The 12172-nt window shown below is 60.2% G+C and overlaps 1 protein-coding gene across 1 annotated transcript; it reads right to left on the reverse strand.

Annotated features, from left to right (window-relative positions):
* Positions 1 to 1740: 1740 nt before the first annotated feature.
* PGF (placental growth factor) lies at positions 1741 to 11558 on the reverse strand. The gene is made up of 7 exons (XM_052782743.1): positions 11383 to 11558; positions 11167 to 11206; positions 10263 to 10459; positions 8719 to 8795; positions 6911 to 6940; positions 6758 to 6820; positions 1741 to 6152 (listed from the first exon to the last, which is right to left on the reverse strand). Exons 1-7 carry the CDS (start codon positions 11446 to 11448, stop codon positions 6131 to 6133), a joined length of 495 nt encoding a protein of 164 aa, XP_052638703.1. The 5' UTR covers positions 11449 to 11558; the 3' UTR covers positions 1741 to 6130.
* Positions 11559 to 12172: the final 614 nt, after the last annotated feature.

Below are 12172 nucleotides of genomic sequence, written 5' to 3' on the forward strand. Positions count from 1 at the left end.
CCGTATTTCCCTCCTCCTGTAACAGGTAATTAGCCGTGTTTTAAACAGCCGTCGCCTCTCCCTGCCTCTGGAAGGGTGCACCCGTCCCAGCAGCTCTCCGCAGACCTAGTCGAGGCAGCAGGGACCCCGGTGGGTGACCCGCCTCTTCGGCACGGCCCCCTCCCACGCCACTGGTGAGTCTTTCTGATTTGCATCTTGCAAGAAGCGGGTGTCGTTGCCCCCCTCCAGCCTCAGGTTCTTGGCCGGCCCTTCCGCCAGCTCTCGCAGGCTCATTTGGTTTTACAGGCTTATTTTGAATATATAGGGCAGGGAACGTCTGCACAAATGCATTAAGGTGCAGCAAAATGACAGCGTAGTCGAGATCCCAGCTGGTGGACAACAAATGCCTTGTATGTGGAAAATACCAGTCTTTGGCTTAACCTAGAAGCATGCATTCCCGACCTCCTTGGCCTGGCTTTTTCTTGGAAGGCCAGGTCTGCAGGGCCCGCTAGATCACCATGGTTGTTAGCGAAGGGGATTTGCTGAATCAGGAGTGCTCAACCAGTTATGGCTCAGGCCAATTGGTTTGCTGCATCTGTGAGATGGTCGGTCTGGGTCCAAACAACCGCCTTCCTGGAGGGGTCGCAGGGGACCTGGAAAGGGAGGACAGCTGGAATCCAATCCCAGCGATACCCTAAGACAGACTGTGCTAAGACGGGTTGGGAAGAGGGAGACACCTGCATCTTTGTCCATCCCTTGCTAACCTATGGGCATGTCCCATTGCAACAGGAAATGCTTCTAAAAAGGCAGTTTCACTTCGATAGGAGCTGGCCCCGTGCCGTTCCATCGCAGCCACACCAGCCTGGACGGTCACTGCATTCAGCCCCTGCTGGAGCTGGTACTTGCTATGGGGCTGGCCCCAGCCTCTCCCAGGGAGTGAGCAGATGGCATCTGAGCCCAGAGCAGAGTGAAGGTTCCAGAGCCAGACCAGGATGCCCAAGGGAGCACCCGTTTGGGGCTGACCCATTACTTCATAACCTGCGTACACCCATGGTGGGGGATCTCCCCTGACTCAGCTCCCCCAGGCAGCTCTTTTGCGCGGCCCAGTCTTTTAACAGAACAGGAAAAGTAAAGCCCGTGCCCGCAGCTCAGCTCAGCGTTCAACAACCAAACACCCTCTTTCTTGCAAAGACAATTTGCTTGGGAGTGCGAAAGGCTAATGCTGTGCCTCAGAGGGCAGGTCTGGTAGGATGCAAAGGGGTCAGCTTTGTAAGACAACCTGCTGCCCAAACACAATCTGTGTGCTTGGTTCTTTGTTTTTTTCTCAAAACACTTCTAAGTTCCTTTTTCCCACCAATCTTTACCTAACAGAGACCAATTTTTTCTGCCCAGCCTGTTTATAGCCCCCAGTCTCTAGGGCCTTTTAATTCCCACCAGAGCCTGAGGGCTCCTCCTTCAAAAGTCTGAGCCAGCAAGAAGTGAAGCAGGGCCCGGGATGACGGCAGGGATGCTGCTGGCATGACTCACCTGCCTGACTTGAGCAGATCTATGTGGGCCTGGAGACGATGGAGAGCACAGGTAAATTACAAAACCCAGCATAATGTATCTGTAGAGGGGTCTGGATATCGGGGTGATGGTGGTGGAGAGATGTGTGAAGAGGAGTCACCGGGAGGGGAACAAAACTCTGGTGAGTTCATTGCCAAACACCTCCTTTAGGCCTCGCAGAGATAAAGCAGCCATTACCTAAAATCACATTGGGACTGTATTTAAAGCATTTTATTGCTTCGCACAGTTAAAGCTGTTCTGCCTCTGGATGGGAAGGGAGGAGCTGGAAGACAGTGGTTTGACTGCCTTTTGGGAGACCGCAGTGGAGCTTTGCAGAGCTGAGCGGGGCCGTTTTTGGGCAATGCAGGGATCGCTCAGCCCTGAGCAGTCACGCTGTGGGGCCAGCAAGGCAGGGGGGACAAGGGACAGCACAGAAGAGAGCAAGCCAAAGGCATCGGCAAGAAGTGCCCCAAGGACTGGCCTGCGATGAAGAGCCTTGCAAGGGTAGAAGATGTGTACCAGCCCTGAGGCATAGTGGCTCTTACCTGTGGGCTTCCAGTTTCCCATGTCAGCGCTGTCTGGAGGATGTTAAATTCAGGGGATTATTTTCAGATTAACTTGCTGAAGAGCTTGTGGCCCTTGTCAGGAAGTTGGAACTTCCAAAGTAAGACCAGCAAGACAAATAACAGGGAGGGGAGTGAGAGCCACCCTTTTTCTCACAGCCTAAAATAGATGCATGAGAGCTGGCAAAAGCTTAAAACAGGCTGAGACTGCAAACATCGCTGGCTGCAACAAGCAGAAAGATTATGCCCAACTTTGTGGGGATGCAAAATCTTGTAAGTTTCAAGTGAGAGGTTAGGACCTCGGTACATCTTTATTTGCACAGAGACACGTGGGAGACCTGCGCCGGCACGTGCAGGGAGGAGCTGCTGCGAGGCAGCACTCCGCTGGCATCCCAGGACTGGGGACGATGGAGGTTACCAGAGAAGCGTTAACATCAGGGCTTCACCAGCTACGATACTACATCTCTGGGCTGATTTCCACATCACCTTTTCAGGTAGTTCCCCAAAAATATGTGATGTTTTGTTTCTAGTGCAGCCTGGAGCCCAGCTTATGTTTTGTCTCCCCTATAACTCTCCTTCTAAACCATCTTGCTGCAGCTCTGCCTCCTAAAGCTTTATTAAACAAACCCTTGCTCTGTAAGGCTGGGAGACACAGGGAGCCCAGGGACGCTGATAACCCAGTGGCGTGCTGCTCCCGTGAGACAGCTGCCCATCTACAGGGGGTACACAGGCAGGGGAAGGATGGGGGATTTGGGAGCACCAGGGCTGGGGCACGTTTGGTGCCTGTCCATGGAGGATCAGCATGGGGTTGTTCTGCTCCCCGCTGGCTTTGGGGCTGGGGTCTGCCCCAGTCCCTTTTCAAGGGAGCCAGTCCCCTCCTACAGCCCCACTCTGCAGCACTTGGGCAACATGGGGGTCTGTCGATGTAGCTGACCTTGTTGAGGTGCTCAGGGGACATGTCTGCTGCGGCCAGTGGGGGCTGACAGGAACTACTGGTGTAAGCCTCCAAAAAAGGCACAACTGGGAGCAACACAGAGGGGGAACAGGCAGACAGTGGCTGGTCCCCTTGGGAGGGAGCGTGGGTGGTGGCCATGAGCCCCAAGGTCAGGAGCCCCGCTCTCCCGCTCAGGGCAGCAGGCTTCCACCCTGACCCTCATGTCACCATCGGGTGCGATGTCCTGCTGGAAGTCCCTGCCACCCTGGGATGAGGAGGGTCCTGGGGGTCCCAGGACTCTCCCCTCTGGCAGAGACATGCAGGGGGAGGGAAGGGAATGGGTCCTCCCCTGGGCACGTGATGCCTGCAGCAGCTGTGAGAGCGTCAGGGCTCGTCATGTTCCCTTTGCTGGTGAAGCCTCAGTGAAACATGCCCAGGAGCTGGAGGGAGCCCCGGACGCCTGGAGATGGAGCTTCCAAACTTCCCATGCTGGTGGTGCCTTCCCCTGCTCCTGTTCTGCCCCAGCTGATCCTCCGTGCCGCAGCAGGACAGCCACATCCCTCCCAGGCACCCATGTCCTTGCCATCTACCCCAACATTCCATGCCATGGGAGGAGCAGAGGGTGAGGCCGCACACAGCACGAGGGGGCTCAGGCAATGCAGGGGGAGAAGCGACACAGGGTGGATGTGCAAGGCAGGCACCCGGTCCCCCCCCAGCTCTGGGCAGAGCTGCCTGAAAACTCTCAGTGCCAAGCAGCAGCCAAAGAGGTGACGCCAGACACCAGGGACCGTTAGGAAAAGCCGCTGGGTGGGAGTTTGTTTGAATTTTTCTCAACCCTAATCACCACTCTTGACAAACATATTTTTATTCATTAACATCCTTGGGTTTATGTAACTTCCTTTTTAAAGGTTTAATACTACTGCGGTGAAAGTTTTACTGTTAAAAACAATACAGAAACCATCACGTACGTCCCTCGAGTGCTGCACACAGTTCTCCTTAGCCTCAAAGCACAACCAGCCAGGCTGAAATGGCACACAGGGTTGGCAAGAGCCTGCACGGACCAGGACAGGCCACTGGAGCTAGGGTGCCACGTGGCCCATGCAGATCCTGACCCAGGAAGGGGAGCAGCAAGTCCCCTTCATCCGTGAGGCAGCCAAGGAGGAGCTTCATGGGTCATTGTTGAGGCAGAGTCCATGTAGGCTGTGCCCCAGGACACTGTGGATGCCAGAAGTAGAATGGGGTCCAAAAGGGATCCAGCAAGCTCCTGGAGGATATGCCCAGCTGCACAGGTGCAACTCGCCCAGTCCATGCCACGTTGTGTGGTGGTAGTGTGGAGATTCACATTGCCTCGACAACCACCACTGGCTTTCCCTGCCAGGGTACCACTGCCACAGGACCTGCCCTGTCCCCATGTCCTTGTGCCAGCCCCAGGCAGCACCAGCATTATGGCTCTGAGGGACCCTGCCCTGGCTACATGCTACCACGTCAGATGTGGGCAGGAGCTGCCTTGGACCCCAACACCTGCTATGTTAGGCCCCACTCTTCTTCCTCAGTGCAGGATAAACCACAGGTCACCTCATTTGATGGTAACGCTGAATCCTTTGCACATCTTGCCCTCTAGCTGTTTGCCTGAAGCTTTCAATAACCCTTGATTTTGTGTTAAACCTGTGCCAGGGGTGCCCCACAAGCATGCTGGTGCCCAACTCGCCCTTAGGGTTTCCACCAATGTGCGCTGCTCCAGGGTACAGCTTGCACGGAGCAGCACAGGATGCACTTGGCAGCCAGCCCCAGCCCCCCCGCAGCACAGGCAGGAAAGGGGAGAGGAAAAGCCCCAGAGGCACTGCTTAGGGCACGCAGAAGTGAGGGCTGGGGCTGCCCACACCTGGGCACAGACCTGACTGAGCAGGGAAAGCAGCAAACAGCAGCACCCACCTCAATGAGGGCCACCAGTCCCCTACAAACCCCAGAATGTTCCCTGTAAGAGATAGGCCCCCAGGCCAGCCTGTCCCCATGCTGGGTGAATGAGCCTTGGTGGGGTGTTTGCTGGGTGGGAAGGCCCACGGGCTGCCTGCCCCCCGCTGCCCTAACCTTACATCAGCCCAGTGAGGGAGAAGGAAAGCCACAGGACAGTGAGCCAGACACTCGGACTGGGGTGAGAACAAGATGGCCATGGTAAACAGGGAGAGGTACTAGCACCACACCATGGTGTAGAGGAGAAGGGCAGTTCCCTCCAAGGTCTCCCAGTACCCCCCTGAGCTCCAGCACATGGGTAACCCCCAGCCTGGGGAGCAGCTCGCTCCTGACCTGCTGGTTGCCCATCTCCAGCATCACACCACGGGCAGCCCCTTGGCTGCTGCAGGAGTTGGTGCTGGGGACAAGCCCTGGGCCACCACAGGATGCCCTCCTCCAGTCTGGGTGGGTGCCCATGGGGAAGAGCCCTGCCTGCAGCTGCTAGAAAGCAGACAGGAGTACTCACACTGCCAGCTCCTGCATCTGACCACCAGGTTTTATTGAGCAGGGCAAGGCTGGGATGTGGCTGTGAGTATGAGGAGCCCTGGCAACCCAAATTCCCTCCCCTTCCCCACCAGGCAAGCTCCCTGGCACCCTCATGGGCTAACCTGTGCCAAGGCTGGGACAGACACAGCCTTGCAGCCTTGCCTGCCCCAGGTTTCCTTCCTCCCCAGCTGCAGGGCGCTGGCAGAACACAGCAGTTTTGCAGCTGCAGCCCTCCGAGCTGCCTCCACTCGCGCCCCACATCATTCTGTCCCCAGCCAGCTCCAGCAGCACATCCACCAGCTCCGCTCCTCATTGCCCCCAGGATGCCATCGAACACCAACACGCTGCTTGAGCTCCTCATCTTCAGCCCCAGGCCTGGTCATGGGTCCTCTTGTCCTGCTGCCGCTGATGGTGCAGACAGGGCAAGGGAGTCCTCGGTTGCAGGCTGCGTTCCCACCAGGGCCAAGCAAGAGTCCAGTCAGCTCTCCCCTGCCGGAGTCCTGTTCCCCACCACTGCTTGGAGGGGCACAGCTCCACAAGCCCCCCATGCTGGGGGGAAACACAGCTGGCTCAAACCCAGGCAGCAGGAGTGAGGCCGGGGGCAGAGCGGAGGCTACCTGCGTGGCGTGCCACATCTGCAAAGAGAGCATGGCACAGAGTGAGCACCACCGGGACTGGGGGGGACACTGGGACCCCCAGGCTAACCTGCTCTGCCCCAGGTCCCCCCTCTCTGCCTGGTCCCTCCAGCACCAAACTGCAGGGGTAGGGACCACAGGCAGCCTCTTCACAGGGAGGAGTGAGGGCAATGGAGCTGTAGGTGCTGGCTGAACGCCGAGCAGCAGGCTTCAGCCAAAACAGGGAAATGCAACAGGGAAGTGCCAGCCACAGGCACCATACCCCGAAAGTGTCCACAGTAGGAGTCCAGCCTGCCCCGTTACAGCAAGCAGTTTGAGAGTCAGCTAAATATAAAGAGGGAAAGGGTAGAGTAGCCCAAACAACAACCAGCCAAGGACGTCAGGAAGGACAGAGCAGGCAGCAAGATGAGGCTGAAAGTGGAAATTCGTGGATCCAGAAAACCCTGGGACTGCACTATCCCCTCTGCCCTGCTTTCTCCTGTTCTGCTCTGCACAAACCTCTCACTGCTCACAGTGTCAGCAAAGACCTAAAGGCTTAATGAAGCTGCTCATCCCAAAGAAATAAACCCAGAAGACACCACCCATACCTGCCCCTGCTCACTTACAGTTCACAGTCTTTACGTCTCTTCTTGTCTTGTCTTCTCTTACCTCGGCCCTTGGACCTCCTCCTTCGAAAGAAAAGCACCACAAGAGAGGCTGATGTGTGGGAGATGAGACCCACAATCCCAGCCGGTAACGCCACCCCTGACATCACTTACCTTCCCAACCTCATCAGGTCCTGCCGGGGCCTGCAGGGTGGGAAAAGGAGAGAGTGAAGTGGTTACTCGGGCAATGGTGTCTCTTGAGCTGCTGGAGGTGGTTTATTGAGATGCCCCAGTGTACAGCACAATCTACCTGTTACTATTCATGCTTAAAACAGACCCAATACGACCTCTCCACATTATCAACTCCTCAGCCAGGAGCTGACTGCAGTAGGCAGAGAGAAGGCAGAGACAGGAAAGGGGCAGGGGATGGTCAGCTTTGGTGACTCCCCTGGGGATGTGACATTTTGCCCATGAGGCCAGGAAGCACAGGTTCAGTTTCAGGTGCTCTCAGTGACAGCTTTCATAGCTCAGCTGGTTAAACAAGATGCAACGTCCTGAGTAACATGTGGGATTTGCTGCAACGTCTCAGTAGTGGTTCTCAGACAACAGCCACGACATACTTGGCTTAAGCATCCCCTATAGAGGCCAAGGCTGGGACATTCACCACGCCTACGCTACACTTCAAAGGGGAGCAATGTAAAGGTGTGCAAGGCAGCTTAGGGAGAAGCCAAAAGGTGCTGCAGAAGCAAGAAGTTTACACAGATTCAAAGGCAACCTCCACAAGTGCTCACAGGAGATCCCCTGGGAGTTACCCTAGGTAGGAAAACCACAACAGGCTCAGGAAATTCCCTACATGGAAAATAGCTGGAAGCGGAGGGGGGAGAATTAACACGTGCTTCTTCCCGCTCCCCCTTCTGCATCCACCAAGAGATACTCCAGAGACGGCACAGAGCTGGATGGGCCTTGGGTCTGTTCCAGCACCGCCTCTCTTACAACTGCAGGGGAATACCGACTCAGGCTGTTCTTCCAGGCAAGCATCACATCTAACGGTTGCCCAGCAGGACACTCAGTCTGCAGTTTTCACAATACTAAATCACCCAGGGGTCATGATGGAGAGCAAATGCCAGGACGCCCCATGCAGACAGTGCTGGAGAGGCTCTGTGGTGGGGACCAGCTGCAGGCAGCACCGGAGCTGCTCCCCACTCCCACAGCACTGCAGCCCCCAGGCAGAGACCCCATCCTGCCCAAGCTCTCACCACTTCTGGGACACAGTGAGCACCCCGAGAGGTTAGCTATGTGCCAGGAGTCTGCGGCAGGTTGGTGCTGTGCATCCATCCCAGGCCAGCACTGTGTATCCATGCCAGGCTGGCGCTGCACGTTTTAAGCTTTCATTTGTTGGCCTGGATGTAAACCACAGCTCCCCAGCCCTGGATGGGGCAGCCTCCCTTAAATGGAGGCCCAAGGCCCAGTCCTTCAGCTTTCTCTTTGGGCCACAGTCACACTCAGGTATACCAAGCCATGGAGCTCCCTGCTGAGCCACCACCTTGGGCACGCTGTCCCACACCAAACACCTGCCTCAGATGCACCAGTCTTGCTCTGTTACCCACAGGCAACTCCTCTGGCCAGAGGAGCACACGCCAGGCATGCCAAGGCAGCTGCAGGGATGGGGGGCACAGACATCCCTGCTCACAGAGCCAGGGTGCCGCAGCAGCTCCAGCCCTGCAGACAGTGCGTGGTTCGTGACCTGGCCGCACAATGCTACGCACCCCCGTGGCTACCAGGAGCAGGCTGCAGAGGCACAGTGCAGCCTGCAGCTGAGCAAGGGCCATAAGCACCGGCAAACCCCAGCGCAGAGACAGTGAGGGTGTCCCAGCACGGCTGGGGTGCCCCCAGAGCATCCTTGTCCCACACGCAGGGCGAGCTGCCAGGGTCCCTCTTGCTGGAGGGGCACAGGGTTGCAAAATGAGCCCGGGGGTCCCTACCTGCACTCGCACTGCTTGTGCTCAGTGAACGCCATCTCCACGTAGGGTGCCTCCCCATTTGGCTTTATCTTCAGGAGCTGAAAGAGGAGCAAAGGTTACTTCCCAGCCGGCTGCAGGAGGGGGCTGGAAGGGCTCCGGCAGCACTGCCTCGCCACCCCAGCCTCTCGGGCAGATGCGTGTCTAACCTGTTCCTCGGGACCTCCAGCAGCGGAGACTCCACCTCCGCATGCAGGCAGCACCAGCCAGGCCTGGCCACCCCAGCAGCTTGGGAGGCTCTGCTAGTACCGCCCCATGTCTTCAGGGCTGTAATTTAAGTCCCACGGTCTTGGGATTTCCCAGCCTTAGAGGAGATTTTTCTGTCTCTGCCTTTGTGGAGAGCTTTCACGTATTTGACCACTCTGCACATCTCCCTTCTCTGATGGAAATATCCCCCTAGTCATGTTTTCCAGACCATTCCCGTTGCCGCTGCCTCCTCCTGGCCCCCTTTCCCGCAGCACTGAGCCTGGAGTCAGTACCATGGTGCTACTCCAGCCCAGGGGTGCAGGATTTCCCCTGTGACGTGTCAGTCCACTACCAGCCTAGAGTTCGGGTTGGACATCCAGGGGCTTCACAGGGTATGTTCATCATTGGTGTGATCCACACTAGCCCGCGCAGAAGTGCCTGGCATTGCCACCCTGCACACAGCAGAAGGATCCCTCCTGTTAAGGGAGACCTGTGCTTGGGGAATTGCCTCCCATTCATGTCAGGCTCTTGCTCCACCTCAGTCAAGATTTTCTGGAGACTCCCACCCTGCCTTCCAACACACTTTCAACTCCCAAGGGACCAAAATCACTGGTGATTTATTGCAGGCACTCTCTAGCCCATCACCCATGGCAAAGCAGAGCTTTTCCCTTCTCCCTGCAGCAGCAGCGGGTTGATCTATAGCAGCACAGCACAAGGGCTGCAGTGTGAGGACAACGGCTGCCTGGCGCATGGGGAAGACCTGACTGGCGGCTTGTTCGCAGTCTGGGATCTCCCACGCTGCTTCACAGAGCTTCCACAGTGGCAACTGGAAACGCGGCTGGCACAGCCCTTCACGCTCACCATGCCCCCAGCACACAGTCACTGTCAGTACCATCGCAGGCATCTCCTGACACACGAGAGCCTCGCTTCTCCCTGTGATTCAGGGGCAGCGCCTGCTTTGCCCCAGCAAACAGACACAGGCAACTGGGACACCCCCAGCCCCAGCGCAGGACAGGGGAGGTCTGGAAAGGTGACAGCAGTCAGCAAGATGGACCACATAGAGAGGAGGGGGCAGGGAAGCAGGGAGCAAGGCCAGTACCACCAGAGGTGTCGCCTGGACTCAGGGACAAGCCCAAAGAGCAGGCAGAGGGACCCTCCTGCTTTGGCATGCATTTGAGCAGTTGTGAGTAAGCCCGCTCCCCTGTTAGCTGTACTGCTACGATGTCTGAAGAATGTGAAGCTGCAAGTTCACCCTCCCGGCGCTTGGCGAGGAGCCCACTACCTCCCCAGCACAGCCACGGCCCCACAGCAGCAGTGCTTACCTGCATGGTGACCGTGCTTGTCTCCACGGGGACGCAGCGTAGACCCTCGTCCCCACAGCAGCCTCCGCAGCGCTGCAGGGAGACGCAGGAGGGTCTGAAAATGTACTCCACCTCGTTGGGGAACTCAGTAATGACGTCCACCAGCTGCTCCAGAGGCCGGCAGAAACTACGATTCCAGATCTCCCGAAAGGTCAGGACTGCAAGAAAGGGGGGTGGGGGCTATAAGGAGGCACCCCGGAGAGGGTGAGCCCAGCCGACCCACTGCCGGGGCAGGTGCAGCAGCCGCCGTGGGGTCCTGCATCCATCACGGAGGCACAGGGACGCAGAGGACCCCCTTGTGCCCCCAGTAAGCCCATCACCGCACCGGTGCGGGGGCTCAAACAGTCACCACATCCACCCCGACGGGCTCTTCCTCCGCCTGCCCGCCAGCCCCTCTCCTGCTCAGGCACCCCGCCTCCCCCCGCACCCCGCCGCGGCGGGGCTCCCCCGGCTCCCCCGCCCTTCCTCAGCGGGCTTAGAAGCCCAGCCCCGCAAGCGCAGCAGACAACCGTCCCCTCGGGTTTCCCACCGGGGCGCGCAGAGGGGAGCCGAAGGGGAGTACTCCTGTCCGGGACCCCGCAGCCCGGCACCGGAGGGGCGGCAAGCCCGGGCCAGGGCTGCGCTCCGCTCTGGCCCGCGGCGGTGCCTGGTGCCGCAAGCGCCCGGGGCGGGCTGGGGGGAACAGGCTGCTCCGAGCCCCAGCACAGCTCCCCGCTGCCCGCCCCCGCCGCGGCATCGCCACGGGACTACGGGGAGGATAACGGCCCGGGCGGTACCGAGTCCCCCCCCGGCCCTGCGCGCAGCCCTCCCCGGGCTGCCGCCCCCTCCCAGCCGGGGCACCGGCGGCCGCCCGCTGCCAACTCACCGGGCGGCTCCGCGCTGGCGGTCCCCCGCGCCTCCGGAGCCTGCAGGGAGGGAAAGGCGGGCGCTGGCGGGGGCGGCACGGGGGGACCCGCCGCCGTGCCCCTCGCCACCTAGCGCCGGGAGGAGCTGCTCCGGCGGCCACCGCCACCCCGGGCGGCGGCACCGGCGGGGCCGGGCTGCCCCCGCTCCGACCCCCCTCCCGGCCCCCGGTTCTCACCGGGGCGGGCGGCGCCCCCAGCGCCCCGGCCACCAGCAGCCGCAGGAAGGCGCCGAGCAGCCGCATCGCCGCTCCCGCCGCCCCGGCACCGACTCGGCGCCGCCGCTACCGCCCCGCCGCCCCCGGCATGCCGCCCCGCCGGGCCCCCGGCCCCGCCGCGCCGCGTCCGCCGCCGCCGCCGGGCCATAGGAGCGCGCCCCGCTCCGCCGCCGTATTTCACCGCCGCCGCCCCGCCCCGCCCCCGCCCGCCCCGGCCCCGCCGCGGGGCGGGAGCAGGTGCCCGGCCCCGGCGGCCGCGGGGACGGTCGGTGCCCCCGGGCGCGGCGGAGCCCCCCGCCTCCAGCTACCGGCACCGGCCGTTTCCCCATCGGGCTGCGCCGGGGCTTCTAGGGACCGGCCCGTGCAGAGCGGGAGCGGGAAGTACCGGGGCTGTGTCGGGGCTCCTGGGCTCGCTGGGCTCCCCCGGGTCCTGTACACCTCTCCCAGGGTCGGCGTGCGCTGCCCGGTGCCCGTCCGGCCACCCCGTGCCCGCCCGGCCGCCCCGTGCCCACCCAGAAGCCCCTTTCCCATCCATCCACCCCGTTCCCCTGCCGTTGCCCTGTCCCCACCCAGGCACCCCAGGCCCGTCCACCCACCCTGTTTCCCTCAAGCTGCCTGACACCTGCCCAGCCAGCCCCTGCCGCTGGAGCCCTGGCAGGGGTTTCCAGCCCCCTCAGCCTCAGGGACAGCATTCCACTCCTGTCCGCCATGGGGAGGGGGTCCCACCAGCCTGGGAAGGAAGGGGGCACAG

This window comes from Harpia harpyja, chromosome 3 (assembly GCF_026419915.1).
Source record: "Harpia harpyja isolate bHarHar1 chromosome 3, bHarHar1 primary haplotype, whole genome shotgun sequence".
NCBI classification, from domain to species: Eukaryota; Metazoa; Chordata; class Aves; order Accipitriformes; family Accipitridae; genus Harpia; species Harpia harpyja.